The following is a 27,478-nucleotide window of genomic DNA, read 5'->3' as shown; positions in this document are numbered from 1 at the left end:
TTTTTTTTTTTTTTTTTTTTTAACAGATTGAAGGTTTGTGGCAACCCTGCTGTTGTCAGATGATGGTTAGCATTTTTTAGCAATAAAGTATTTTTTAATTAAAGTATCAACGTTGCTTAGACATAATGCTATTGCACACTTAATAGACTACAGAAGAGTGTAAACAAAACTTTTATATGCACTGGAAAACCACAAAAAATTTGTGATCCACTTGATTGTGATGCTCACTTTATTGCAGTGGAACCAAACAGGCATATCTCTGAGGTATGCCTGTACTGGGTTTTGGCAGGGGTGGGGAATTGGGTACTCTTGTTCTTTGTAGGAGTTTAAATCGATACAGCCTTTTGTGTGTGTGTGTGGGGGGTGGATTTGGTAGTATTTAAAATATGTACAACCTTTGATTTTGCATTTATACTTAAATATCATAAAGAAGTCATTTGTACCAAGGAGCATGTATAAGGATATTTTTGTTACAGTGTAATAGAAATTGGCAATAACCTAAATGTTCCACAAGAAACTTTCATTAGAGTATATCATGCTGTCGAACACGATACAGAAGGTAAAAATGAGATAGATCTGTATATTACATTTTAAAGTCCACAAAATCGGGGGGAGGGAAGTAAAGGAAATAAATCATCCATGATCCTTTTACCCAGAGGTACCCCCCAAACGTTAATTGTACAGTTTTCTTCTATGCGTGTATGTTTTTGTGAGATTGGGATTGTTTTCTTCTTTGGCATCTTTTCTTTCCCCATGTAATGTGGCTATTTCTCCATGTCACTAAATGCCTCCTTCTTAGAAAAGCATTTTTAATGTCTGCAGAATTCTCTTTAATGAATATACCATCATATCATTAACTGTTTCTTTATTGGACTTACTGTTTGGTTGCAGCTTTTCTGGTACTAAAGATAATGCTATAATTAATGAACATTGTTTTTTTTTTTTTTTTGGCTGCAACTCACCGCTTGTGGGATCTTAGTTCCCCAACCAGGGATTGAACCCAGACCCTCAGCAGTGAAAGTGCGGAGTCCTAACCACTGGACCGCCAGGGCGTTCTGAGAACATTAATTTTTTGACTACATCTTTGGTTTTCTTAGGATAGCTTTCTTGTGTTACGGGGTCAGAGTTACAAACCTTATATTAAGGTCATTGCTAAAATTTTTTAAGGAAAACATGCTAAATCAGTCCATTTTCACTTTAGGAAAAAAGCTGTGTATGAACGTTCCTATTTAGTCACACAGCCATGAGCTTTTTTTTTTTTTTTTTTTTTTTTGGCTGCATTGGGTCTTCGTTGCTGCGCGCGGTCTTTCTTGTTGCAGCAAGTGGGGGCTACTCTTCGTTGCGGTGCGCGGGCTTCTCATTGCAGAGCACGGGCTCTAGGCTCGCGGGCTTCAGTAGTGGCAGCACTCGGGCTCAGTAGTTGTGGCACATGGGCCCTAGAGTGCGCAGGCTTCAATAGTTGTGGCGCAAGGGCTTAGTTGCTCCGTGGCATGTGGGGATCTTCCTGGAGCAGGGATCGAACCCGTGTCCCCTGCGTTGGCAGGTGGATTCTTAACCACTGCACCACCAGGGAAGTCCGGCATTTCTGTCATCTTGTTGGCTTTCTTGTAGATGAACAGCACAGCCAGTACTCCAAATTGCTGCTGGCCTCGAAGGAGCAGGTGCTACACCGGGTGGTTCAGGAAGAGAAAGCAGCACTAGAGCAGCAGCTGGCAGAGGAGAAGCACACTCCCGAGTCCTGCTTTATTGAGGCAGCTATCCAGGAGCTCAAGGTGAGACGATACACTGGAAATGGGACGGGGTGGTGGGGATTAGTTACTTCAGCCCCACGTTTAAGATTACGAGCGGGGAATGGCTAAAAAAGTAGGTTTGCTCTGGGCTTTGGTGATAGGAGGGAAGGGGTTGACCTAGGGATTTTTAAACTGCTCTCTGGAGCTGAAAGGAACAAGTCAAGGTGATCTTACAACTGAGACCCTTGAGTTTCTAGATTAGCTGTGTTCTTAATTAAGCAAGGTGGGTTTTTTTGTTCTTTAGGAAAACACTTGGATTTATTTTTGGAGATGTTTTATTTGAGGGACATTGGAGAAATTACTGTGGCCTCTCCAACGGGCTCTAGCAATGCCTGCTGAGGATTTTGGAGCATCAAGAATTATCCAAATATAGAATCCCTTATGTCCTGTATCCTCTACAATAGAGATTCTTAAACTGGAACAAGCATCAGAATCACTGGTTGTTGTGCTCCACCCTGAGGGACTGGTTCAGTAGGTCTGGGCTCAGTAAGCTTAGTAATTTGCATTATCCCAAGTTCCAGGGTGGCTCTGATGCTGCTCATCCCCAGATCACATGTTGAGAATCACTGACATATATTAGAACAATGAAAGCCCACATGAAAGGGGCTGTGCTAAGGTACTGTACTTATTTTTATCTCACTTAAGCCTCATAACCTGGTGTGATAGAACAACTATCCCCTTTCATAGATGAGGAAATGGAATCATGGGTTAGATAATTTACTTGAGGACATATAACTAATAAGAGGTGAAGCTGGTATTTGAATTTCTATCTCTCTGACTCATAAGTCCTCTTTGGGCAGCATTCTTTGTATTTATTGGGCTGGCCAAAAAGTTTGTTTGGGTTTTTGTAACATCCTATGAAAAACCCGAACGGACTTTTTGGCCAGCCCAATACTTTTTAATTTCTTTCTGTAGTGCGGAGCATTTTTTCAAATGCATTTCAGGGAGAAGAAAAGCTGCGTAGAAGTAGAGCTGTCCGGGTTGAGGTGGGGGTTGCCCAGACTCTTATCTCCTGCACTGGGGCTCTCTCAAAGCTTCGTTCGTAAAAACTAGAAGACTAGTTCTGTGTCCTGGGATTTCTGTTCAGGAAGCTTTTTTGTAGTGTTGTCGTTATCATTGTCAGAGATGCTAAGCAGAGTAACATCCCATTTGAGTACTAGGCACTTTTGCTTCCTGCCTCCCTTAAAGATTGAGAATTTTAAGTACTTAGACTCTTCCTTTTTGCCTTTTAACTTTTGCTCCTGTTGAGAAAGGCCATTGTAAGATTTGGCCCTACAAACTAAGTATGTTTCTGGTTTTCTCTCCGGTGCTCTAGACTCGGGAAGAGGCTCTGTCAGGACTGGCTGAAAGCAGAGGGGAGGTCGCTGGTGTCGTGGCTGCTCTGGAACAACTGGTGCTGATGGCTCCCTTGGCGAAGGAGTCCGTTTTTCAACCCAGGAAGGTTAGTGTCCCAGTTACAGGCTAAATGGCTGCTGTTCCTCAAGTGCTGCTCTTCAGCTGTTAGGCCCTGTTGTGAGGTCTGAACTTTTTTGGGAGAAGAGGGAACTATGAGTATTTCCTATGTGCCTTTTAATTAATTAATTAATTTATTTATTTATTTTTAAATTTTTCCTATGTGCTTTTTCTATGTGTGTTCTTTCCCCAGTGATGTTAAATCAGTGAACGTGACAGCTAAGGTAAACCTCAAGAGAGCTTGTTTCCTGTGCCTGCCTTTGCCACATGTTCTTTCTGTGACCTACAGTTTGTCCCAACAGGGCATGCTGGAGTATCTGTCTGCTTTTGATGAAGAGACCACAGGAGTTTGTCCTCTGGGCTCTCCTCCTCGTCCTCTTGCTCTCCCTCTGGTAGAGGAAGAGGAAGCAGTTTCTGAACCAGAGCCTGAAGGGTTGTCAGAGGCCTGTGAGGACTCGGAGTTAGCAGAAGACAGTCTTGGAGAGGGGACCATTTGTACCGAGTCCAGCCAGCAGGAACCCGTCACCAAGCCAAGCATCACACACCTGAGCAGCTCTCCTTGTTACTACTTTTACCAAGGTGAGTGTCCCTGAGGAGGAGGGCTGGGCTGCTGGCTAATGTTTCAGAGAAGTGGTCTGGCTCTCTAAGCAGAGGGAGGTGTTGCCGCTAGCTCCTGGGCAGCTGGGTCTGTTGTGCCTCTCAGCTTATGGGGGGGAGAGTTGGGCCTGGGATAAGGAGGGCCTGACTTGAGGACTGGCCAAGAGTATTGTGTGATAGAGCCACTTGTCTTCAGCGGAGGATGGGCAGCACATGTTCCTGCACCCCGTGAACGTGCGCTGCCTCGTGCGGGAGTATGGCAGCCTGGAGCAGAGCCCTGAGAAGATCTCAGCCACGGTGGTGGAGATCGCTGGGTATTCCATGTCTGAGGTAAGGGCCTGCCTTGCGAGGTGGAGGGGCAGGAAGCGGCATTAACCTAATCTCTTTGTGGTGGGCCTAGCTGATCCAAGTTCACAGACTGTCAAGGCCTTTAGTCTTGAAAGGTTTTAAGTCTTTTTGTTAGTGATGGTGCCTGTGAATTTTTTAAAAGTTAAATGACCCTCCCCCACCATGCCAGGGTTCTGTTAGGTCACTCACCACTGCTCTCTGTATCACAGGTTCATTTATTGTGGTTTGGGAATAGAGATGTCTCCTACTTTCCGAGATGAGTTTGTTTTTGTTTCTTCTTATTGCTTGGGAGAAATGGCCAAGAAAACAAAGTCCTTGGAGGCTTTAAGGTAGCTTACACAAGCTCGTTATGAATTTTTGGCTTAGCAGGTACCTATGAATTAGTGTCTGATAATTTACATATGTGAATTTTTGCTCTTTGAGAGTTACCGTTGTATTGATCACAAATTTGTTAAAAGCCTTAAATTTAGAGATTGTTTAAGTACTATGAACTTTCCATCAAACATGCAGAAAAAGAATAAAAAGAAAATTAAATTAATGGCCTTCATTTTTTATTGTTTTAGGCCAAGCTTTGTTCAGTAGGGAAACCTGCTTTATCTGCCTTCCCAGTTATCATTAATTCAGTCAGTGGTTCCCAGATTTTTTTTCCCAGTAAATAACTCTTATCTTCCTTATTCTCCCCTGTTTGTTGTGGTCCCCCAGAAAAGCTGAAACAGCTGATCAGCTTTAGATCATTCATTACCAGCCTCAATTCATTCATTTGCAGCACAAACCAAAAAACTGCTTTTGGTTGCTTATTCTACCTTATGGTAGGTTAATTGACAATTTCTATTCAGCTTTTCAAAAGCTGATAACTCTTTGAGCCCCATTGCCATCTGAGAGGGTGTGGTATACTGCCGGATATCTGGGGTGGGAACCTCTGCTCTTAGAGTTAGGCCTGGTCTTAGTTGAGCATCGGTCCCTTTTCCCTTGTAGGATGTGCGACAGCGTCATAGATACCTCTCTCACTTGCCGCTCACCTGCGAGTTCAGCATCTGTGAACTGGCTCTGCAGCCTCCTCTGGTCTCTAAGGAAACCCTAGAGTTATTCTCAGGTGAGAATGCCCCCTACTTTGCTTCCCTTTTTAGTGGAGTTCAGGGATTCTTGTGACTAGAAACCCACAAGAGGAAGTAAGGAGCTTTTGTCATGAGTCTCAGAACCTCCTGATACACTCCATCCATTCATCCAATCCAGCTGGGCCCACTCGTGTGCCCTTAGCTACTAGCCAAGTGGGAGGAGTTAATGGCCAGGTTGTCCTGGGTCTGCCTCCTCACAACCTCACCAACCCGCAGATGACATTGAGAAGAGGAAGCGGCAGCGCCAGAAGAAGGCCCGGGAGGAACGTCGCCGAGAGCGCCGGATTGAGATGGAGGAGAACAAGAGACAGGGCAAGTGTAAGTTCAAGAACTCTCATCTGAATGATGAGCACAACTGTGCATCATTGTACAGAGATCCCGTGCTTGGGCCCAGGGGCCAGACTGTTTAGGTCCTATGTCAGGTCTGCCACTTGCTTTCTTCAGCTCTTAAATGTGAGTTGTGAGAGTACCTCCTTACTTGTAGGCTTACATGAGAATTAATGAGTTGATGTTGGTCAAAGTGCATAGCACATAGTAAGTTCATCCTTGGCATAGTGGGTGAAAAAAACCTGGGCGGGTGGGGGAAGGGAATTGGAGATCTGCTGCATGTTGGGGATAACTGGCCCTGTGCTCTCTGGATACATTGTTGGCCTCACCTTTGACTCTGGAGACATCTGTACATAGCAAGTCTACCAGGAGAGTCTGAAATAGTAGAGACCTATTGACAAACTAGGAAATAAGTGCAGGAAGTTAGATTTGAGCTCTTTCATACCAGTAAGTAGAATCTTTTGATCTGGTTCTTAAACATAAGCTTCACTGAACCAAGGATTGTGTGACATGAGGGTCTAGTTAACCTCCTGAAAACAAGGAATTGAGTCCTTGGCTAGGGAAAGGACTTAACTATTTTGACTCCACGTGGTATGGTAAACATAAATTTTATTTCTTCAACTGGGATAAGTATATAGCCGGCATACCAATGTTGTGTAGCTGTTTAGCACAAGTCCTGAATATTTGAGAAAAGTGATGTTTCAGGAACAAAGGCTTTTTTGTTTTAACTTTTTATTATGGAAATATTCAAACACAAGTATACAGAATATTATAATTAACCCCCAGGTTTATCACCTAGCTTCAACCAAGAAGAGTTAGAACAAGGCTTTTATATTAAAACAAAGACATATTATAAAATGACAGTTACTATAAATTTGGGTTTTAAAGCTCTGTCTCCATCATTCAGACCCCTGGGGGATTCATACTGACTGTCCACAACTGTTGGAAAAGATCTGAGGAATTCTGTACGTGGGCCTACCATTCTCGTCTTTGCTTTGCAGACCCAGAAGTCCACATTCCCCTCGAGAATCTACAGCAGTTTCCTGCCTTCAATTCCTATACCTGCTCCTCTGATTCTGCTTTGGGTCCCACCAGCACTGAGGGCCATGGGGCTCTCTCCCTTTCTCCTCTTAGCAGAAGTCCAGGTTCCCAAGCAGGTAAATAGAGTTGGGATTTAAAGAATGAAGTTGACCACCAGACACAGGCCTTAAGCAAAGCCCTAGTGTCTGAATTTACAGCTGTGATCTCGGCATGGTGGGGGTCTTTAGGGGACTAACCTTACTTGGGTGGTTAATAGATTCCTGAGATCCATCAAATTCCTACCATTTGATTCACTTTTCCATTGGCTGTACCGACTTGGCTTCCAAAAACCTCAGGCAGCTCATATAGCAGGATGGTTAAACCTAGATTTTTCTCCGCAACCCAGCTGTTTTATTTCTAGTTTCTACCTTTAAGATACTCCCCCCGTTTGTGTGAACATCTTTATTTATGTCGTCTTATTTATGATAGGGGGAGAAAACAGCCTACAAAGTCTACTGGTAGGGAAATGGCTAAATTACAGCATTTATACTATGAAATTCTTTACACCTACTGAAAAAGAAAATAGCTGTCTTCCTGAACTAATGGTTAGACCTTTAAGATAAAAGGAGGTTGTAGAACAAGACAAAACATGACACCATTTTTGGGTTAAAAAAGCCACACAAAACAAAGCATTTCAATATGGGTTTATATGTCTAAATGTATAGAAAAATACTGGGATGATTGTGTTCCAGACCGGGAGTGAGATCAGGATTGAGAGGCCTTCAGCCTTTTTTTTTTTTTTTTTTTTTTTTTTAACACCTTTATTGGCGTATAGTTGCTTTACAGTGTTGTGTTAGTTTCTGCTGTATAACAAAGTCAATCAGCTATATGCATACGTATATCCCCATATCCCCTCCCTCTTGCATCTCCCTCCCACCCTCCCTATCTCACCCCTCTAGGTGGTCGCAAAGCACCGAGCTGATCTCCCTGTGCTATGCGGCTGCTTCCCACTAGCTATCTGTTTTATATTTGGTAGTGTATATATGTCCATGCCACTCTCTCACTTCATCCCAGCTTACCCTTCCCCCTCCCCGTGTCCTCATGTCCATTCTGTACGTCTGTGTCTTCATTCCTGTCCTGCCCCTAGGTTCATCAGAACCATTTTTTTTTTTAGATTCCATATATATGTGTTAGCATACGGTATTCGTTTTTCTGACGTACTTCACTCTGTATGACAGACTCTAGGTCCATCCACCTCACTACAAATAACTCAATTTCGTTTCTTTTTATGGCTGAGTAATATTGCATTGTATATATTTGCCACATCTTTATCCATTCATCTGTCGATGGACACTTAGGTTGCTTCCGTGTCCTGGCTATTGTAAATAGTGCTGCAATGAACATTGTGGTACATGACTCTTTTTGAATTATGGTTTTCTCAGGGTATAGGCCTTCAGCCTTTTAAAAATGTTTTTCCTTATATATAGAATGTATTAATGTGTCATGAAATGAAACAGTTAAAAGGAGTTACTGTAATTTCAGAGAGCTGTCTTTTCTGATCTTTATCCTCCTGGCAGATAGTTTTTGATACTTAAAATTTATTTTTGTCAGGCATTTTCAATGAAAGGTCCAAGATCAGAATATTTAAAACTCTTGGTGACCCTTGTGATCATATGCCCATCACTTGGCAGATTTAGGAGCCTGAGACCAAGGCAGGGACTTGGCTAGTGGCAGGGACTGGGACTGGAATCTGGGTCTCGAGGGCTGCACAGCCATTCTGCTCTTCATAATGAGAAGAGAGCTACTAAACAAAGGAACATGGCAAAACACTGACTACATCATCTGTGATACAAAGACTGCGTTTTCACATACTAGCTTTTCTGAAGTTATGTGGGCTTTAATGTATTCAGGCAAGAGCAGTTGGATGGTCCTAGGAATAAAAGTACCACAGAGCCCTGGCTGATTGACCATGGCAGGGCCTGCTGCTGGGAGAGTGAATAGGCCTCTCCCTTCCAGCAGTGATCAGGGCAGTGGGTAGACTGATCTGTGGGAAGTGTTCAACCCTAGGTCAGAAAGGATGGAAAAGACTGTTACCTAGGGAGTATCAGGGAAAAGCTTGCATCTTGCTGGATTTTGCTGCTGTATGTGTTTTGGATTCTAACTGAATATTCCCAGGTCATAGACTTCTTTTGGCTGGAACATAAAGGCTGACATGATTACATTTTACATCTTTTTTTCTTGGAGCTTTTTCATCCATATAAAACCATTCTATGACAGTCCGATACCTAGGCCTTGAGAACCGGCTGATGTGGAGAGGATTTTTCTTACCGTGGGAATAGATATTGCTATGCCTTCTAGTGTTATTGTAACCATGAAACTTTTCTCTCTCTATGCTGATTACTCATGTGAACAATAGGCCATGTTCTTGGCTTTATAAGCACATGGCAGAGTTGAAAGTGGATCACAGTTAGCTTTCTGAGGCAGGGTTGGTAATTATCCAGACCCGATTCTGGGTTTGTCTCTTCTCTCTTATTAACAGGACACTAACTCTTTGGAACTTGACTTGTATAATCAGGTCTCTGGTTCCCTTTCAGACTTTCTGCTGACCCCTCTGTCACCCACTGCCAGTCAGGGCAGTTCTTCATTCTGCGTTGGGAGTCTGGAAGAAGACTCTCCCTTCCCTTCCTTTGCCCAGGTAAACCCGTTGCTTGTGAAGCAGCCCAAGGGTATTTAACATGAACTCTGATGCTCATTCTTTCTGGAAATCCCTCTGTTGGAGATGGGGAGACTTACAGGCTAATGTTGCACTGACTCTAATAACCATGGAAGGCTTTTTAAAGACGGAAGGTCATGGAGTTAGTCTCAGATATTACCATAGACTTACCAAGGAAAGAGGCCAAGAGTAGTTGAGGAAGAATCAGGAGCTTTAATTATTTAACAAGTCAATAGATACTTTTGTACTGAGCACTGTTCTAGGGGCTGGGGATATGTCAGTCAATTTTAACTGGTCCCTGGTTCTAGGACCTCTGATTCAGTGGTATCTGTTACATATAATAAACCATTCTTCTTCACTTTGGGAAAGGGAAAGTTGTCTTGGTTATCCTATAAGTAGCCAAATCAGCTTTCTTGAGGAGTTGGGTTGGAGGCAACACTAGGCTAGTGACATTTGATGTCAGATCAGTATTAATCTTTAAAACAAGCAAAACACTCAGCATTCCTGCATTCAGATAACTGAGGAAGATGGACAGACAGCTTGACAAGCAGCCTTGTAGGAGGTTAGTATTCACTTCTTTGGGGCTAGTTTGGAATCATTAGCTTAACAGTTCTTTAGAGCAGTTAGTTGATACGGATATTTCTCACGTACAAATGGCAGTTTGTGCTGAGGAATAAGCAGGAGTTGAACTTTGGTGAGGAGAGTCCTTGAAGTCAAGGAGAATGAAATAATAGAGAGCAATCCTGAGAATGAACTGCTAGGTTTCAGAGGTTAAAAGCAAGTGGCTCCTAGGAGTTAGGTCAATGCCTAAGTTTTTTTAGCTAGGTTTTACTGCCATTGCTTTTTTCAACTTTATATTTTGAAAAACTTAAGACTTAAAGAGTTGAAAGAATAGTATAATGAACATTCATACCTTTCACCCAGATTTACCAGTTGTTACTATTTTGCTATATTTGCTTGCTTTTCTCTCTCTCTTTTTTTTTTTTGCTATGTTGAAAGTAAGTTACAGACCTCATGAATGACACTTCACAACTAAATACTTGGGAGATACATGCCCCCAAAATGACATTCTCCTGTATAACTACAATTACCATTATCACATCAAAGACAGCTGATTTAATACTATCTAAGATGGCACATATTTTTATTTTCCCATTTGTCTCAGTGTCCTGTATTGTTTTCAGTCAGATTTAATCAAAGACTATTCATTGCATTTAGTTTTTCAAGTCTCTTTAGTGTCCTTTGATCCATAACAGTTCCTCTGGCTTCTGTTTTTTTGTTTTTTACCTGTGACGTGGATATTTTTGAAGCATCCAGACCAGTTGTTCTATAGACTATCCTATAGTTGAGATTTTTCTGATTGTTTTTTCATGAGTGGACTCAGGTTAAACATTTAAACATTTTTGTCAAGATTAAAATATAGGTGATATATTTTAATGACCTTTGAAGAGTAAGATGATTCAGATGTCGTACTATTGGACCCCAGACTCCCAGGGACCAAGGGAGCAGATCATCAAAGTGTGGTACATGATGAAGAAAGTTTATCAGTGAAATCAACATCTGCCAGTTGAACTCATCTTGCAGAACATGCAAGCCCCACTTTGGTAAACATTTAGGACAGGCATTCCTACTTGTATCTTCTTGGGCTTGTCTCTTGGTAAAATTCACCCTGCTTTGAGTGGCATGGTATGTGTGGCAGCTGGGATGCATAGTGGCCCTCAGCACTTACAAAGCTGGTCTTGGCCAAGTGGGATGAAAAATTTCCTCACTCGGGCAAGAGGAATAGTTGTTCTGATTTTACTGTACTTGCAGGGATATGGTTTATGGCTGGATCTAAAAGTTAATAGTTAAGGAACTATTGGATAAGCAAAGACCACAAGGTAATGAGGGCTGTGGGAGCAGTTTCGGGATAAAGTTAAATTGATTTTTGTGGCCTTAAGTAACTGAGGTTTGATAACCAGGTGGTTTGTTTTAAAATTGGAAGGTCCTGTATACTCCTTATTCTAAGAGGTTGATGTTTTTAGGAGTTTCCAGAGGAGTAGGAAAATTGTCAGAAGCAGGCAATGACACAGAGTCAGGATTCCCAACTTCAGAATCTGAGTATGAATCTCTTGTGCCTTCTTTGCAATATTCTTTACCTGTTTCTTTCCTAAGGAACAACTGGTTTCCCACCTTGTGGGTTTCATTGCCAGTTCCATTGGTCAGGATATAGAGGACATGACCAAAACAGTGTTAAGGAGAGAAGTATCTAGAAAATCTTTTTCCCAGAGGAGGTAGTTGGTTCTTTGTCCCCTGTACCAGTTGGTGTCAAGGTAGGAGTCTGGAGAAGAAATGGGGTCAGCTACTTAAATTCTTTCCTCCCCTTTCACACTTTGGCAGATGCTGAGAATTGGAAAAGCAAAAGCAGATGTGTGGCCCAAAACTGCTCCAAAGAAAGGTGAGAACAGCCCTCTGGTAAAGGGGAAATTTGGCCCCTTTCAGAAAGTAAAAGGCTCTAGTATTGTTTCTGCAATTTTAACACTGGTGTTTTTTAGATGAAAACAGTTTAGGTCCTCCTGCCCCTGTGGACAGCGATGGGGAGAGTGATAACTCAGACCGTGTTCCTGTGCCCAGTTTCCAGAATTCCTTCAGCCAAGCTATTGAAGCAGCCTTCATGAAACTGGACACGCCAGCTACTTCAGATCCCCTCTCTGGTAAAGGCACAGAGTGGGGTGCTCAGCTCAGGGCTGTCATTCCCTCCTGGATCCAGTGGCAGACATCACTAATCAGTTGCACTTTTCCCTCTGAGCCTCAGGGCTCACGTTCTAGTGTCAACTAACATTCCATTTGGTACGTTAGCACCTTTTTGCACCCCAGATTAGTTCTTTTGAGGCCTTGGTGTGAAATTCTGAGGACCTTTTTTTTTTTAACCTTCTAAGACACAGTGGTGGAGGGTGGCTAATAGATGGAGAAGGTCAGGCTTGAAGCACACCCCCGCTCTGTGGTGGTCATGAACTAGATAAGAACAACACTGGCATTTATGGCGTGCTTCCTGTGTGCCTGGCGTTGTGCTAATTTTATTCTCCCAATACCCATATTAAATGGGTATAACTCACATTACAGATGAGGAGCTGGGCTGGGGACGTAAGTGATGTACCTGAAGACAAACACCAGAGTGTGCAAGGGCTGGTATTTGAATCCAGGAGGTCTGATTCCAGAGCCTGCACTCCTAGCTGCCTGCGACTATCATTAATGAAAACTGGCCAGGGGGCAAGGCGATGGCATTCTAAGCTAAGCTGTTTCTGTTTTCTGTTTAGAAGAGAAAGGAGGAAAGAAAAGAAAAAAACAGAAACAGAAGCTCCTGTTCAGCACCTCAGTCGTCCACACCAAGTGACACTACTGCCCTGGCTACCTTCTCCATCTGGTTTTCTTTTTTCTGCGCTTTTGTTTTGCTGCTGTAATTTTTAAGTATTTGAGTTTGAACAGATTAGCTCTGGGGGGAGGGGGTTTCCACAATGTGAGGGGGAACCAAGAAAATTTTAAATACAGTGTATTTTCCAGCTTCCCATCGTCACACCAAAATAAAGTATTGACACTCACAAGAGATCTCTTCCTGCCATGGTTTTTAGTTTGTTGCCAGGTTAGTCTTTTTGACCCATGTGTAGTTAGTTTTTCTCAACCCGAACTAAGTTTGAGTCCCTTGGAGCAGCCCAAACCAGTGTTAGTGTTACAGCACTGCTGTGCTGTGACATCTTGGGTCAGGGCACCATGCTTTCAGCACACCTAATAGTTGAATCTTTTCTATCTGTTCAGTTCTCCTCTTGTTATCTTTAAGAAACAGAGGGATGGGAATAATATGGATTTAGGACACCCAGCTTAAATTGCAGTTTTTCTTCTGACAAATAACCATGCTGTGGTGTCAGACCCAGGTTGCACTGGCATGTGTGATGGAGGGTTTTGCCTCTTGAACGTGGCTTCTGTTTGGCAAGGAAAGCTGTAACTGTCCTTGACGAAGGAAGCCTGGGGACCTGGCAACCTTTAGATAAAGCTTGTTTCAAGTGACAGTGGCCTGAGTTACAGGAACAGAGGAGCCTGGCACACCGGGAGGAAGAGCAGGACAGGTTTAAAAGCGGTGGGCTTGCCCACTGCCTCCCTGTTGCCTAGAGCAGTCTTATGCCTTGGTTTCAGCTGAAGTTGAGTGATGTGAACTATTTTGCAGCTTAATAAAGTGACCTCTAGGTGTAATAGACTATGAAGGCAAATAGTTGCAATAAATCACCTGCACAAGCATTGTTAGCATTCTGGTTTCTTTAAGATGATTTCAGGTCAGCTTTTTTTTTTTTTTAAATATTTATTTATTTGGTTGCACTGGGTCTTAGTTGTGGCTGGCGGGCTCCTTAGTTGTGGCATGTGAACTCTTAGTTGCAGCATGCATGTGGGATCTAGTTCCCTGACCAGGGATCGAACTGGGCCCCCTGCATTGGGAGCACGGAGGCTTACCCATTGCACCACCAGGGAAGTTGCTAGACATATACTTCTTAATAGATTAAAGTAACAGCTACTGTGAGCTTGAGCAATTCGAGTAATGTCTTTCCTAGTGTCGGGCCTAAAGGGTTCTTGAGCTGGGTTTAGCTCTAACCTCCCACTCTTAAAAGGAAGAGATCCTGGGTCAGGAACTCTTCTGGGTAGATGAAGGGGCATGTGAAGCAAAAAATCACGAATCTTTGTTAAATATTTAAGGGACTTTGAGTGATGTCCATTTCATTAAGTAGAAAATAGGTGCTAGAAATGTCTTTCATAGGTAGCAGATCAAAACTGATTATAGTCTCTTGTCCTTCCTAATTCCTGTGAGTGCACTGTCTCACCTGCCTTCAGGTGCCAGGTAGGTAAAAGGCAATAGGGAAGGGTGGAACTGCGGAAAACTACCAGAAGTTGGCAGCTGCTACTTGACTTTGTAATAATGAGGTCAGGTGAGACCAGGTTTTTTCCCCACTCAAAAGTGCAAGAACTGTATTTTTTGTCAGGTTACTTGGTTAAGTATTGGCAAGGAATCTGGAATTCTTATGGTCCTGTCGGTCAGTACTGAGACCAGCTATAGATCTGTGCCAGTTTAGTTGCTGTGTCTCACTAAAACTGCTACTCTGAATGACCTGGATTACTTAGGGCCCATCCTAGGGGCAGGGTTACAAGGTCTCAAGTGGGAGGCTATGCATCTAGTACCACATGGGGAGCCAGTTTTCCGGCCGAGGGTGGAGGGGTGAAAGAGACTAGGCCAAGCATGAACTTCACATGCGCACTAAATGCTACAGAAGCCAAATACATTTATTAAACCTGCTCTCAGCCAGGCAGTTAGATACAAAGATGTCTATAACTACAGGGGCTTCACAACCTCCAGACCCACTTAACCAGGCAATGCTGGGTAAAGGTGACTTCGATTAGTTTTAAGCAAATAAGTCCATTTTGAGCTGGTCACTTGGCCTCTGGTCAGCAGTCATCCAGTTTGAGAAGTACAGAAGATGCTGCTGCCTCCCAGAATGTCCTGTCCCAACAAGTGGGCCCTGAGGCTGGGGCACAGGGCAGTCTGCAGAGGTTCACTCCATTGCCTCAGCAGCCTCCTCACCACCACTGTCTGAAAGCTCCTCCCCAGCCGACTCCTCCTCTAGTAAACAGCTTCTTGCGACAGACTTCTGGATAGCCTCTCGTTCTCCTGAAGAAAGAGTACAGTACAGGTGATTAAAGATGTCTTTGGGAGTGGCCTTTCATTCAGCTGGAGGAGGAGGCCAGTCACTTGCTCAGTGGGCACAGGGATAGCGTGCCTTACCTTCATCAGTGCAGTTCTGCAACAGGATCAACAGCTGTCTCCTGTTGTACTGAATCAGGAACTTCTGACATGTTCTAATTGTACCTGGCACATGAAAGAGCTTCGTGGTCAACAGCTTGTGAAAAGTGTTTGCCTCAAGAGTCTTGCAGAGCTAGGAAGAAGTATCTTGCTCTTCGCAGGAGAGCAGGAAGACCCACCCACCACTGAAGACTGAACACTGAACCTGTTACCTACTGAAAATGAGACATACCACATGCACCCATACCTCCCACGTGTAAGGTGTTGAGAAAACACGGGTAATGGTGTCCTTTGTTCTCCAAGTATGTGATGAAGGGAAGAGCTGACCACACAAGCCGGTAGAATTCCTTCCTGCATCGAAGTAGCACTATTCCGGTATAGGCATTGAGGTATCGCACTACAGCAGGAAAAAAAAAATCATTTGGGGAAACTTTGGATTCTCGGGAATGGGTTAAACATCTTGGGGTAATTGAGAGCCTATGCACTAGAGATCGTTCAAGGCAGTGGCAGTTGGGATGCAGCAGTAAGCAAAAACTGATTTCTGAAGAAAAAAAAAATTAGGACAGACCTTCATTTACAGAAGGGAGAGAAACAACATCCAGTGCCTCGCACACCACTCAGAATTGGTGAATTCAGAATTTAAAACGGTCTAATCCACTGACTAGTTAACTCAGTGAATGGGTGGGGAGCGCAAAGATCCATCTTCCTCAGAAAACACTTGGCTGAAAAGCAGGTTGCTCTGCAACTGGGCTATGCAGGTTCTCATAGCAGCCAACTGGGTCTCACCTGATGTAGGAGAGTTGTGCCTACGTGCATTACCTTTTACTGGATTCAATTTCGAGCGTATGGTAAGAGAATGAGTTTACATAGTGTGCCTGTTGAAAGGGCCTTCTGCATTTACCTACACACATTCTGTACATCACAGGCCCTTTTCAGGGTTAATTTTGACAATGTTTTTTCCATGTGATGTCAACGTAACCAGTCAAGTAACTTAGAGCCATACACGGTTTCCCTCATTTAATTTTCACCATCCTGTTAAACTCAATACATATGTCAAATAGGTACAGGGGGTTCTTGCCCAAAGTCTCACTGCCTACTGCTCTTAGCTCTCCGCCTAACTTTGGACTCACGCAGACCTCGGGCTCGGATCCGAGATTCCTAAAAAGGACGATATCTCTTTTTTTTTTTCTTTTGCCCCACCCCCCACCCCCCTCATGTGGGATCTTAGTTCTCCCTCCTGAGATCGAACTCGCGCCCCCTGCATTGGAAGCGAGGAGGCTTAACCACTGGACCTCCAGGAAGGTCCCAAAGGACGATATCTTACATAGGATTGTGCACAGGGTTTGGCAGTTGCTGGGGTCGCTCGTGCCCCTTCTTTCTCCCTCCTCTGGCCACCGCCCCCTCCACATCCCGCCGGTCCCCGGTTCCCCAGCACCCTCGCACCCGCGAAGCCGATGGAGCAGGCGGCCGCGCCGAAAGTCCCGTGCACGCGGGCGATCGTGTCCCGTACCAGGCCGCCCAGCACTCGGTCCTCCAGACTCAGGCGGCAGCGGGGGTCGTCAGACACCACTTCACAGAGCAGGTACCTAAGGGCGGGCGAGAGGGAGGTGAGCGCGGGCGGGGCCAGGCCGCCGGGGTCCGGGCAAGGGTCTGCTTACCTGTGTTTGAACCGCACCATTGCGGCCTCCGCCTCAGCAGCCGGACCCGCAAACCGGATGTCTGCTTTCTGGTCGGCGGCCAATGGGAAGTTGGCCTGGCAGCCACTCAGAGGGGGAGGCGGAGCTAGAATGTAGGCGGAGCCCCGTGTCGGTCTCCTTCGAGCTCCGCCTCCCTCTGAGGAGCGCAGGCGGTCTGTTCAGCTCTTCGCTGATTGAGGTGTTTGGGAGCTGGATTCCGAGATTGAACACCTTGTGCTGTGATGGGTGGTTACGCCCCACGCCGGAGTTTCCACCGCTGTGTAGGACGCAGCCGCGGCATTTGGAGCCTCCAGGACGTTTACCTTCTATTAGCTTGCAACACAGTCGTGTGTGCACTTATATTTTCTCCCCAAGATGGACGGTGGAATGAGGGCAAGACTTTGCACTCACAGGCCAGGGATTGACAGAGGGGAAATCGGACCCTTATTTTCAGATTAGAGCTCGGTTTAATTTCCCCATACAGCCAAATATGTTATTACTGTTTAGGCCTTTCAACAACCTTATGGAGTCGGGTGTATTGTCTCGTTTTCTGTTTGCAAAAACCATCCGTAGTCTTTATATTTTCTGTGTGGAACAGAAATGCACAAAGAAGCAAATAAAAATAAATTATAATCCCAGCACCGAGAGAGAATAATTTATAATGTAGTGGGTTTTCTTCCTTCATTTTCCCCCTGTGCCAGCAGTTCTCCAGGGAGGTCCAGGAAGCACTGGGTTTTCTGAGACTCTTTCAGGGAGTCCCCAAGATCAAATTACTTTCATAACAATACTAAGATGTTACTTGTTTCACTGTCTCAGAGTGGACAGTGAAGTTTCCCGGAGGCCACATAACATGTGCTGACATTATCGCTCTGATGGCTAAGAGAATTGTGTATTGTGTTTTAAACATTTCTCAGTTTTAACAGACATGGTATCAATATATCCCACAAAACAAAAGCTCTTTGGGATCCTCAATAATTTAGTGAGTGAAAAGGGGTCCTGAGACCAAAAAAAAGTATGAGATGAGAACTTCTGCCGTATGTTAAATTATATTTTTCCTTTTATTTTCTTTTAAAGAATAGGATCATACTGGACTTCCCTGGTGGCGTAGTGGTTAAGAATCCGCCTGCCAATGCAGGGTACACGGGTTTGAGCCCTGGTCCGGGAAGATCCCACATGCCGCGGAGCAACTAAGCCCGTGCGCCACAACTACTGAGACTGTGTGCCACAACTACTGAGTCTGCGGGCCACAACTACTGAAGCCCGCTTCCCTAGAGCCCGTGCTCCACAACAAGAGAAGCCACCATAATGAGAAGCCCGTGCACCACAAGGAAGAGTAGCCCCCGCTCGCCGCAACTAGAGAAAGCCCGCACGCAGCAACAAGACCCAAAGCAGACAAAAAAAAAAAAAAAAGAATAGGATCATACTGTTTAGTACTCTTCTTTTCTTTCCCCTTGAATATCTTTTTTAAAAATTGTCTTAATGTGGCATAACATACATAAAGCGCATATTAAGTGTACAACTCATTGAATTTTTACATACGTATAGACTTTTGCAACTATTGCCCACATTAAGAGAGCATTTCCAGCACCCAGGAATGTTCCTGTGCCCTCTCCCAGCCATAAACCTTCCCAGAAGTGGCCTCTATTCTGACTTCTATCATGATAGATTAGCTTTGCCTGTCATTGAACTTTATATAAATATAAATCTCCAACAGCATGTTTGTGTGTGCGCGTCTGGCTCCTTTCTCTCAACATATTGTCTGTACGATTCATTCTTGTCACTTGACTATATTTTCATGTCAACTGTTCTTCAAGGTTATTTTTCAGCTGCTAAACTGGTCAATATTCCCACGATGGACGTTTAAATTAGTTCCAGATTTTCTTGTTATACCCAGCACTTTTTTTTTTTTTAAGTAATTGATTTTTTTTTTAATTTTTTTTTTTTTAATGATATTCTTGTCTGCTTACATTCTTTTTATGTATGTATGTATGTATGTATGTATGGCTGTGTTGGGTCTTCGTATCTGTGCGAGGGCTTTCCCTAGTTGTGGCAAGCGGGGGCCACTCCTCATCGCGGTGCGTGGGCCTCTCACCATCGCGGCCTCTCGATGCCGCGCACAGGCTCCAGACGCACAGGCTCAGCAACTGTGGCTCACGGGCCGAGCTGCTCCGCGGCATGTGGGATCTTCCCAGACCAGGGCTCGAACCCGAGTCCTCTGCATTGGAAGGCAGACTCTCAACCACTGCACCACCAGGAAAGCCCTATACCCAGCACTTTGATGCCCAGCCTTGTAACTAGCTCTTTATATCCATCCCTGATTATCTGTAGACCTGTCATTGACTTGGCGGACTCTGTGAGGTCCCTGAAGGGAGTTGGGCAACCGATTGTTTGCAAGATCTGGAATGAGTTCTCAATTTTTCCATCTCTCACTCTAAATCACCTTAAAGGAAGGATGCTAAGGAAGTAAGGAGAAGAGGGAGAGCAGTGGTCCTGCTGAGGGACCAGGGCTCTTTGACCCTCGCCCAAGAACCACCTCTTTATCCAAAAACTGTCCCCGCCAGCGTCCTCCTTTGGTCAGCAGGGGGCGTCAGAGGCTCGTAGTGCGTGGAGAAAGTCTCAGCCTCTGAGCTTCCCCCGTCCTCTCCCGTCCCTAAAGTAACTCCTCTAACACTTCCCAGCCTTCAACTCACTTAATCCAAACACCGCGCCAATTTCATAGATGCCTTTGGGGCTTTGAGCAAAGTCACACATCCAATAAGGAGCAGGATCAGAATTCGAACTCCAAGCCATCCGACTCCGTGGTCCTTGCTCCGGTCTACACCGCTGATGTCCTCCGGTGCACGGTTTCGCTGTCCACTTCGTATAAATTGGAGAGACTACAGAAGTAGATTAGAATCTCTTCTCCGTCGTTTACCAGCCACGTGCTGTCGAGGCGGTTAATTCGCGTCTCCAAGATCTGTTTCCTCATCTGTGCAACAGGATAATAATGGTTCCTCCCTCATGGGTGCATATGAAATTTAAACCAGATACCGTGGGCAAACGCCTGGCACAGTGAGTGCACAGTAAACGCGGATTTGAACGAATGATTTACTGCTACCCGCAGGCGTAGTCCCAGGGGAAACACAGAGGGGCGGTCCTGGGCCTCCCCTCCTCCGACCCGGCCGGGCGGCCTGCCTGGAGGCCCCACGAGGGTCCCGGGCGGCCGGGAGGGGCGGCGCCGGCGGCTCAGCCCGCTCCCCGCGGTAATTAGCCGATGTTTGCTCCGGCTGCGCCAGCCGCTAATTACACGTCTCCTAATGAGGCCGGCGGCTGTTTGCAATCACCCGGGTCCCCGGCGCGCGGCGCGGGAGGCCGCGGGGGAATCCGCCCGCTGGGGCGTGGACAAGCGGCTGCCTCCCCGGCCAGGAGATCCGCTTGGCGGCGGTGGGTGTGCGCCCCGGCCGTGCCTGCCCCCCGAATGCGCGCCCGTCAGTCTTTGGAACCATTATCATCCCACTTTTACAGGTGAGGAAGGGGCCTGTGGGGAGGGGGCCTGTGGCTCGGAGAAGTGAACTCACAGGCGCGAAACTCACGCTGGAATAGTCTAATCCTTACCTCCCTGCCCCCGAGCCTGTGCTCTTAACCGGCTACTGCCTAGATCAATGGGGTACTTGCTGTTGTGTGATTCCTGGGACTTCTCAGAAGAGTGGGTCTCAGATCAGATAAAAAGAGGAATGGGTGTGTGTGTGTGGGGGGGGGAACTTCCTTTGAGCTCTTCCCCTCCTTCCCATCTGAAGGTTCTCACTGTCAATTTGCCCTTTTGGATCAGTCACAAAGCCGAGTATCAGCTCCAGTAAGTCCTTTAAAGCTTACTTGGAAACGTAAATCACACAACCCATTTCTTGGACTGGGAAACCTGGCACATTCCCTAGGAGGTAGTTGAGGCAACTGCTAAAATGCTCCCATAACATGAGGGTGGGAAGCTATACCTATGTACCTTGTTCTCAGAGCCTTCTGGGGTGGGATCCAGAGTAGCTGGCTTTATTCTTCATCCTTACGTTCTGGGCTACCAATTAAAAAAAAAAAAATTATTGGAATATAGTTGATTTAAAATGTGGTGTTTAGTTTCTGCTGTACAGCAAAGTGAAGCAGTTATACATACACATATATCCACTCTTTTTAAAATTCTTTTCCCATATAGGTTATCACAGAGTATTGAGAAGTGTTCCCTGTGCTATATTAGTTATCTATTTTATATGTAGTAGTGTGTATATGTCAATCCCAGTCTCCCAATTTATCCCTCCCCATCACCCCACCGCCGGCTACCATTTATTAGGCTCTCTGTTCCAGACATTGTACTGAGCACTTCATGCGCTTGACTTCCTTTAGTCCTCAGGACAACCCCATGAATGTAGGCCCCATTATTCTCTGAGGCTCAGGGAGGGAAGTGACTTGTCCAAGGTCACACAGTAATTTCAGCAGACAGAGACCTTTTGTCTTACCCCCAAACCTGTGCTCTTAAGCCCTTGCTCTCTACCTCTTCTGGGATGTCTGGGACCTAGCAGAATGTTCAAAGAAGGCATATACATTCTGAAGTGTCTTTGGCATCCAGGGGGTCTCGATCAGAGCCTGGATGCTGCCGTGGTGGATGGTGGCAAAGGAAAATTGTTCAGCTTCAGCATTTTGTTAAGCAGCCGCTGCTCATTAGGGGCTCCTGCTCCTCTAATCCAATCAGCCAATTCCCTATAAAACCTTTATGGGGACAATCTGGATAAAATTAAACCCTCCATCTGCCTGACCAGGGGCCTTGGGAGCTGCTGTATCCACCGGGTTGCAGGGGCAGGCACGGCCCTCCCTGGACCTCAGAGACAGAACCATCCTGCTTCTTCCCTCATCCTCCCTGCTTTGTGGACCTCTTTCCCTCTGCCCTGCCTGCTGTGAGGATTCATTCATCCCCAACTTAATTGAAATTACAAGGGCACTACTGTTTGACCCAGCAATTTCTCCACCAGGAATTTATCCCACAGAGATTCTTGCACTTGTGCCTGATGACAGGTGGACGAGGACGTGTCTTGCAGCATTGTTTGTGATAGCAAAAGTCTACCTCAATGTCCGCCAGAAAGGATCCACTGTATGTGTATATTTATTAAATGACCATGTGCCAGAGAATTTGTTAAATGCTTTACATAGATTGACTCATTTAATCCTCACAACTACCCTGTAAAACAGGGACTTAGTTTTATTAACCCCATATGACATGTAACTTGCCGAAGCTTCACATAGCTGGTAAGCAGCAGGGCCAGGATTTGGACCAGGCAGTTCTTGTCCTTAACCACTATCCTATTCAGCTTCTCTTTCTTTATGTGCATGGAAAATTTCCACAAGGTGACACAAAAAGCTTTGATGGTGGTTAACTGTGGGGAGAAGAATTACAGGTGTGACGTAGGAGGGGGACCTCACTTTTTACTGTGTCCCCTTTTATATCATATTATTTTACCATGTGCATATGTTAGTTTCATAATTTAGAGGAGTTACTGAGCCCCAGTCACTATAGTATGTTATTACTAATCCTTACCTCAACCCTGGCCGTGGGTTCTATCATGAACCCCATTTTGCAGGTAAGGAAGCTGAGCTCACCGAGGTGGTCTTGCTGGGTGACATGCCTGGGAATGGCAAAGGGGTACTGACCCTCAACCCAGTGCTCATTCCCCTAATTTATATTAGCCTCCTGGGCTTGGAAGGTCCAGAGGTGAGAAAAGCAGTTAAAAGCATGGACTCCAGAGCCAGCTCACCTGGGTTCAAGTCCTGACTCAGCCACTCACCAGCTGTGTGACTTTGGGCAAGTCACTTCCCCTCTCTGAACCTCAGTTTCCTCTCTGTGAGAATTAAATGACTTACCTCCATGTCAAGTGCTTAGAACATTACCTCCATGTCAAGTGCTTAGAACAGGGCCTGTCTCATTGTGAACGCTCAAGAAATGTTGAGTATTTTTATATATTGTCCTGAATGCTGTCTTCCCCAATGTCAAGCTCAGAGCAGTTCTATCTCCCAGCTGGTGGGTTCAGCTGTGGCTGCTCCAGTCCCCTCTCTGAAGGGAAAGGCCCAGCCTGCCCTGTGCCCCAGCCTCCAGCAGAAGTCCTTCGGGATCTGTTCTCCTGGGTTATCCCACTGTGGTTGCTGTGATCAGAATTGATCACCAGAGCTGGAAAAAGGGGCAGAGCCACAGGGCTGGTGTGGCCCAGATCCAGGGTGAGGCTGCGACGGGCGGCCTCCCAGTTCGGGATGTTCCCAGCGCCTTCCCACCGCTCATGCTTGGAGGGAGAAGGGTCTCAAAATAGCTGTTGCTTCCCCAGCACGGCACTAGGCCAGGGACAGGAATAGACATCTGGGGGTGGCCGCCTCAGCTTCCCTCAGGAGCCCTGGGGGACCGGGAATAGGCAGAGGCCAGACTCCCCCCAATGCGGGGCAGGTGGATAGTGCAGCTGTCAGTATGCAGTGACCCACCTGTGACAATCCGGCCCATGCCAAGTGTTGCCCCACCTGGGCTGGGTGGTCAGCAGGTCACCAGCACTGGCTAGATCCTGGCCAGAACCTGGACTCTTAGACCAGTAGGAAGTGCCCTTCAACACTGGCCCTCACAATCTTCTCTTGGCAGGTGGGGAAACTGAGGCCCGTAGAGAGGTTCACATGCTCGAGATCACAAAGCTGGTTAGAAGCCAAGCTGACGGGAGAGGCAGGCCCTGGGGCTTTGAGAGGCTTTATAGGGTGGTGGTTAAAGGGTTAAAGGACTCAGAATATAGGGGTTCTAATCCAGCCACTACTACTTACATGACCTGTATACATACTCTCGGGCCTCAATTCCATTACCATTACCTATAAAATGGGCACAATAATAGTTCCCAGCTTCTTTAGTGGTTGTGAAGATTGAGTGAATTAATACTTGTGGCTATTATGATTGCTAGTGTTTTCTTATCAGATTCCTCACTCGTTCATCCTTAAGGCATTGGCTGAATACCTGCCGTGTGCCAGGCACAGTGCTAGGCCTAGATCGGCGCAGCTCACGCAGTAGCAAGAAGAGATTAGTTGATATTTCAGGGAATCTGCCATGTGCCAGCTACTATGCAAAGCATTTTTACCTACAGCATCCCATTTATTCCTCATGACAACCTATGAGGAGCCATAATCTTGCCCTATTTTAGGCCTGAAGGGAGTGAGGCTCAGAGAGGTGAAGTCACTCCTCCAAGGTCACACCGCCAGGAGGTTGCAGAGCCAGGATTTGAAACCTAGGCTGCCTGCCTGTAGAGCTCATGCAAACCACTGCATGACACTGTCTCTTTACTGGGGAGACGGACAAAGTTATTCAGTTGGTGCAGTCCAGAGGTTGGGTAGGAGGTTTTTGGTTTTTTTTTTTGGCCGTGCCTCATGGCATGAGGGATCTTAGTTCCCCGACCAGGGATTGAACCCGTGCCCCCTGCAGTGGAAGCACAGAGTCTTAACAACTGGACTGCCAGGGAAGTCCCCGGTAGGAAGTGTTGGATGCATGGAGGAGGGCTGTACTCTACCTCCCTGATTTCTTTCTTCTCCAGGCCCCTCCTAGTAGCCAGGGCCTTTTCAGTGCGGAGGCAGGGGGAGTCCACAGCTGAGTCTCACTCACACAGCAGTCCCATGTCAGATGTGAGCTGGTCCTCAGCCCCCACTACCGAATTCCCACCTCTGTTCCCCTGGGTTTCTCTGAGCACCCAATATATGCCAGGCCTGTGCTAGGCTCTGAAAACACAAGGAAGTCTTCGTCTCTGCCCTGAAATTGCTCAGGATGTGGTGAGAGAAAGAGGTTGCCCAAATGGCAAGAGCAATACAGGGCAGCTGCTGTGATGAGGGTGTAAGAACAGGAGCAAATGGCTGCCGGGAGGAGGTACCTAACTCAGCCTGGAAGTCAGGGAAGGCTTCCTGGAGGCGGTGATGTCTGAACTGAGGCCCAAAAGGAGAAAAATGGTTAGCCAGGAGAAGAAAGAGATGTAGGAAAGAGTGTTCTAGATAGAGGGACAGCTTGTGCTAGGAGAGGAAGTGCTGAATTCTGGGAACTCTGAGGAGCAGGGGCTAAAGGTGGGGGTGAGGGACACTGGGGCTGTAGAGATGGATGGGGACAGTCATTCAGGGACTTGCTGTCCACACTAAGGGGCTTGGATACCATCTGGAGGGCTGAGAGAATGAGATCGGGGGCTAGAAGTTTCCGTCTGGTTTCAAGGGAGTATGGACCTCAGGAGGTTGGACTGAAGGTGGGAAGTTTGATGAAGAGGGTGCTGCCTGGGGGGAAAAGAGAGCCTTGGACTAGGGTGCTGGAGGGGGGGATGGAGAGAAATGGGTGGCTTTGTGAAGGTTTTAGAGGTAGAATTGGTTACCTGTTGCTGCATAATAAATCACCCCCAAACTTTTCGGCTTAAAACAACAACTTATTAGTTTTCATGATTCTGTCGGGTGACAAGGCAGTTCTGATTCATGTGGCTTGGGGCACTGGGATGGCTGGAAGGTACTGAAGTGGCCTCACCCACAGAAGTCTGGTAGTAGGTGTTGGCTGCCGTCAGTTGGGGCTATTGTCTAGGGGGCTTCAGATCACTTCCATGTAGCCTCTCCATGGGGCTTGGGCTTCTTACAGCATAGCAGCTGGCTTCCAAGAAGCGGAAGCTGCCGCGCTCCTTAAGGCCTGGCTCAGAAGTCGCAGAACGTCACTTCTGCTGCATCATAATGATCAAAGCCAGTCCTAAGACCAGCCTCGTTCAAGGCGAGGGGAAATAAGCACTACCTCTTTTATTAAATTTGTACAATTTAGTGGCATTTAGTGCATTCACACTGTTGTGCAACCAACACTTTTCCCTAATTTCAACTTCTTTTTATCAGCTCGTAAGAACACCCTGTACCCATTATGCCATTGCTCTCCATTCCCCCTCTCCTCAGACCCTGGCAATCACTAGTCTGCTTTCTGTCTCTATGGATTTGCCAATTCTAGATATTTCATATAAAAGGAATCAGAAAATATGTGAACTTTTGTGTCTGGTTTCTTTAGCATAATGTTTTTGAAGTTCATCTATGTTGTAGCATGTATCAGTGCTTCGTTCCATTTTGTGGCTGAATTATTGATATATTCTACTGTATGGATATACCACAATTTGCTAATCTATTCATCTGATGGACATTTGGGTTGTTTCCATCTTTCGGTGATTGTGACTAGTGCTGCTATGATCATTTGTGTATAAGTTTTTGTTTGAACACCTGTTTTCAATTCTTTGGGGCATATACTTAGGAGCTGGGTCATGTGGTATGGTTTAACTTTTTGAGGACCCACCAAACTATTTTGCACAGCAGCTGTACCATTTTACACTCCCATCAGCAATGTATGAAGGTTCCTGTTCCTCCATATCCTTGCCAACTTTTTTTTTTAAATTAAAGCAATCCTAGCGGGTGTGAGGTGATATGTCATTGTGGTCTTGATTTGCATTTACTTAATGACCAATGACGTTGAACATCTCTTCATGTGCTTTTTTACCATTTGTATATCTTCTTTGGAGAAATGTACTTTGCTCAGTTTTCAGTTAGGTTGTTTGGTCTTTTTGTTGTTGAGTTGTAAGTGTTCTTTGCATATTCTAGATACTAGATCCTTATCAGGTATATGATTTACAAATATTTCCTCCCATCCTATAGGTTGTCTTTTCACTTTCTTGATAATGTCCTTTGACGCACAAAGGTTTTTACTTTTCATGAAGTCTCATTTATCTATTTTTTCTCTTGTTGCTCATGCTTTCGGTGTCAAATCTAAGAATTCATTGCCAAATTAGAGGTCATGAAGATTCACCCCTGTATTTTCTTCTAATTGTTTTATAGTTTTAGCTTTTTAGGTCATTGATCCAGTTTGTGTTAATTTTGAGGAAACAGGCACAGAGAGGTTAAGTAACTTACCCAATGCCACCCAGCTAATAAGCAGCAGAGCTGAGATTCAAACCCAGGCCATCTGGCTTCATTGTGCTGACTGGAGGGGAGAGCAGTAAATAGGGCAATTTGTTCAGGGAAGAAACACTCTAAAGACATGACATTTGAGTGGAGACACATAAGATGTCAGCCATGGGAAGTCCAGGAGGCTGTGTATATGGAGTGAGGTAGGGGTCTAACTTCATTCTTTTGCATGTGGTTAAGCTCTACCTCTTGACGGGAGGTCAGCATGCCCTTACAGGGAGGGGAGGGATGGTTGGAGGCCATCTTTAGAGACAGTTCAACACAGCAGGTCTTGGTGATGAGTTGCCATGAGGGGCTGGGGAGGGAAGGGGGTGGAGAAGGCAGGCAGGGTGACATCCACCTTTCTGGATTGAGTCAGTGTCACTGGGCAGATGGGGAAGCCTGGGGGAGGAGCAAGACTTAGGTGAAGGGAATAAGAACTCAGTCCTGGACATGCTGAGTTTGAGCTTCCTCAGGCATCCAGGCACCAAATAAATGATCAAGGAAACATGGAAGGATGCTAAGGTTCCATTCATTTAACGAATAGCTGTAGGACTCCTAATACTAATACCACAAAGCATTTACGTGGTGCCAGCCATGGGCCAGGCACTTTGCACTTTTTTTTTTTTTTTAACATTTACTATGTGCTCATTACTTGG

The 27,478-nt window shown here is 45.7% G+C and overlaps 3 protein-coding genes across 11 annotated transcripts in view; 2 read left to right on the top strand and 1 right to left on the bottom strand.

The window, feature by feature from the left end:
- RNF10 (ring finger protein 10) overlaps positions 1-12,945 on the top strand; it is a 31,233-nt gene extending 18,288 nt beyond the window's left edge. The window contains exons 7-17 of one of the 8 annotated variants that reach the window (XM_082417435.1): positions 1,612-1,772; positions 3,106-3,231; positions 3,545-3,821; positions 4,036-4,169; positions 5,163-5,280; positions 5,519-5,620; positions 6,631-6,786; positions 9,244-9,344; positions 11,742-11,799; positions 11,897-12,055; positions 12,659-12,945. In XM_082417435.1, coding sequence (XP_082273561.1) covers positions 1,612-1,772; positions 3,106-3,231; positions 3,545-3,821; positions 4,036-4,169; positions 5,163-5,280; positions 5,519-5,620; positions 6,631-6,786; positions 9,244-9,344; positions 11,742-11,799; positions 11,897-12,055; positions 12,659-12,735 — 1,469 coding nt within the window. In that variant the 3' untranslated portion in view covers positions 12,736-12,945. Of the gene's footprint in view, positions 1-1,611; positions 1,773-3,105; positions 3,232-3,544; positions 3,822-4,035; positions 4,170-5,162; positions 5,281-5,518; positions 5,621-6,630; positions 6,787-9,224; positions 9,345-10,773; positions 10,957-11,741; positions 11,800-11,896; positions 12,056-12,658 lie in introns of those variants that run through there. The other 7 variants (XM_082417436.1, XM_082417437.1, XM_082417438.1 and 4 more) reach the window with 7 other exon arrangements.
- Positions 12,946-14,645: 1,700 nt separating this feature from the next.
- On the bottom strand, positions 14,646-16,969 carry POP5 (POP5 homolog, ribonuclease P/MRP subunit). Of its 2 annotated transcripts, none has more exons than XM_082417624.1 (5): positions 16,839-16,969; positions 16,624-16,766; positions 15,413-15,577; positions 15,163-15,246; positions 14,646-15,048 (listed from the first exon to the last, which is right to left on the bottom strand). In XM_082417624.1, the coding sequence occupies exons 1-5, from the start codon at positions 16,856-16,858 to the stop codon at positions 14,933-14,935; spliced, it is 528 nt and encodes a 175-aa protein (XP_082273750.1). In that variant the 5' UTR covers positions 16,859-16,969; the 3' UTR covers positions 14,646-14,932. The 2 variants fall into 2 exon arrangements, with proteins under 2 accessions (XP_082273750.1, XP_082273751.1); XM_082417625.1 differs by having other exon boundaries at positions 15,428-15,577.
- A 3,188-nt stretch (positions 16,970-20,157) lies between these two features.
- CABP1 (calcium binding protein 1) overlaps positions 20,158-27,478 on the top strand; it is a 55,896-nt gene continuing 48,575 nt past the window's right edge. The window contains exon 1 of the mRNA XM_082417552.1: positions 20,158-20,360. The gene's annotated coding sequence lies outside the window, so the exon portion shown is untranslated. The remainder of the gene's footprint in view (positions 20,361-27,478) is intronic.

Source organism: Balaenoptera physalus, assembly GCF_965194825.1.
Source record: "Balaenoptera physalus genome assembly, chromosome: 12".
In the NCBI taxonomy this organism is placed as follows: Eukaryota; Metazoa; Chordata; class Mammalia; order Artiodactyla; family Balaenopteridae; genus Balaenoptera; species Balaenoptera physalus.
Note: the sequence above shows the minus strand (reverse complement) of the source record. Positions and strands in the feature narration are given on the sequence as shown.

Bases quoted from the DNA above. Each gene is read 5' to 3' on its own strand.
- POP5 (XM_082417624.1), bottom strand. From the start codon at position 16,858: ATGGTGCGGTTCAAACACAG. The intron at 15,578-16,623 runs GTGCGAGGGTGC...TTCCTGCTGTAG, and splicing joins CTGCTCCATCGGCTTCGCGG to TGCGATACCTCAATGCCTAT. The intron at 15,247-15,412 runs GTATGTCTCATT...TTCATGTGCCAG, and splicing joins GGGAGGTATGGGTGCATGTG to GTACAATTAGAACATGTCAG.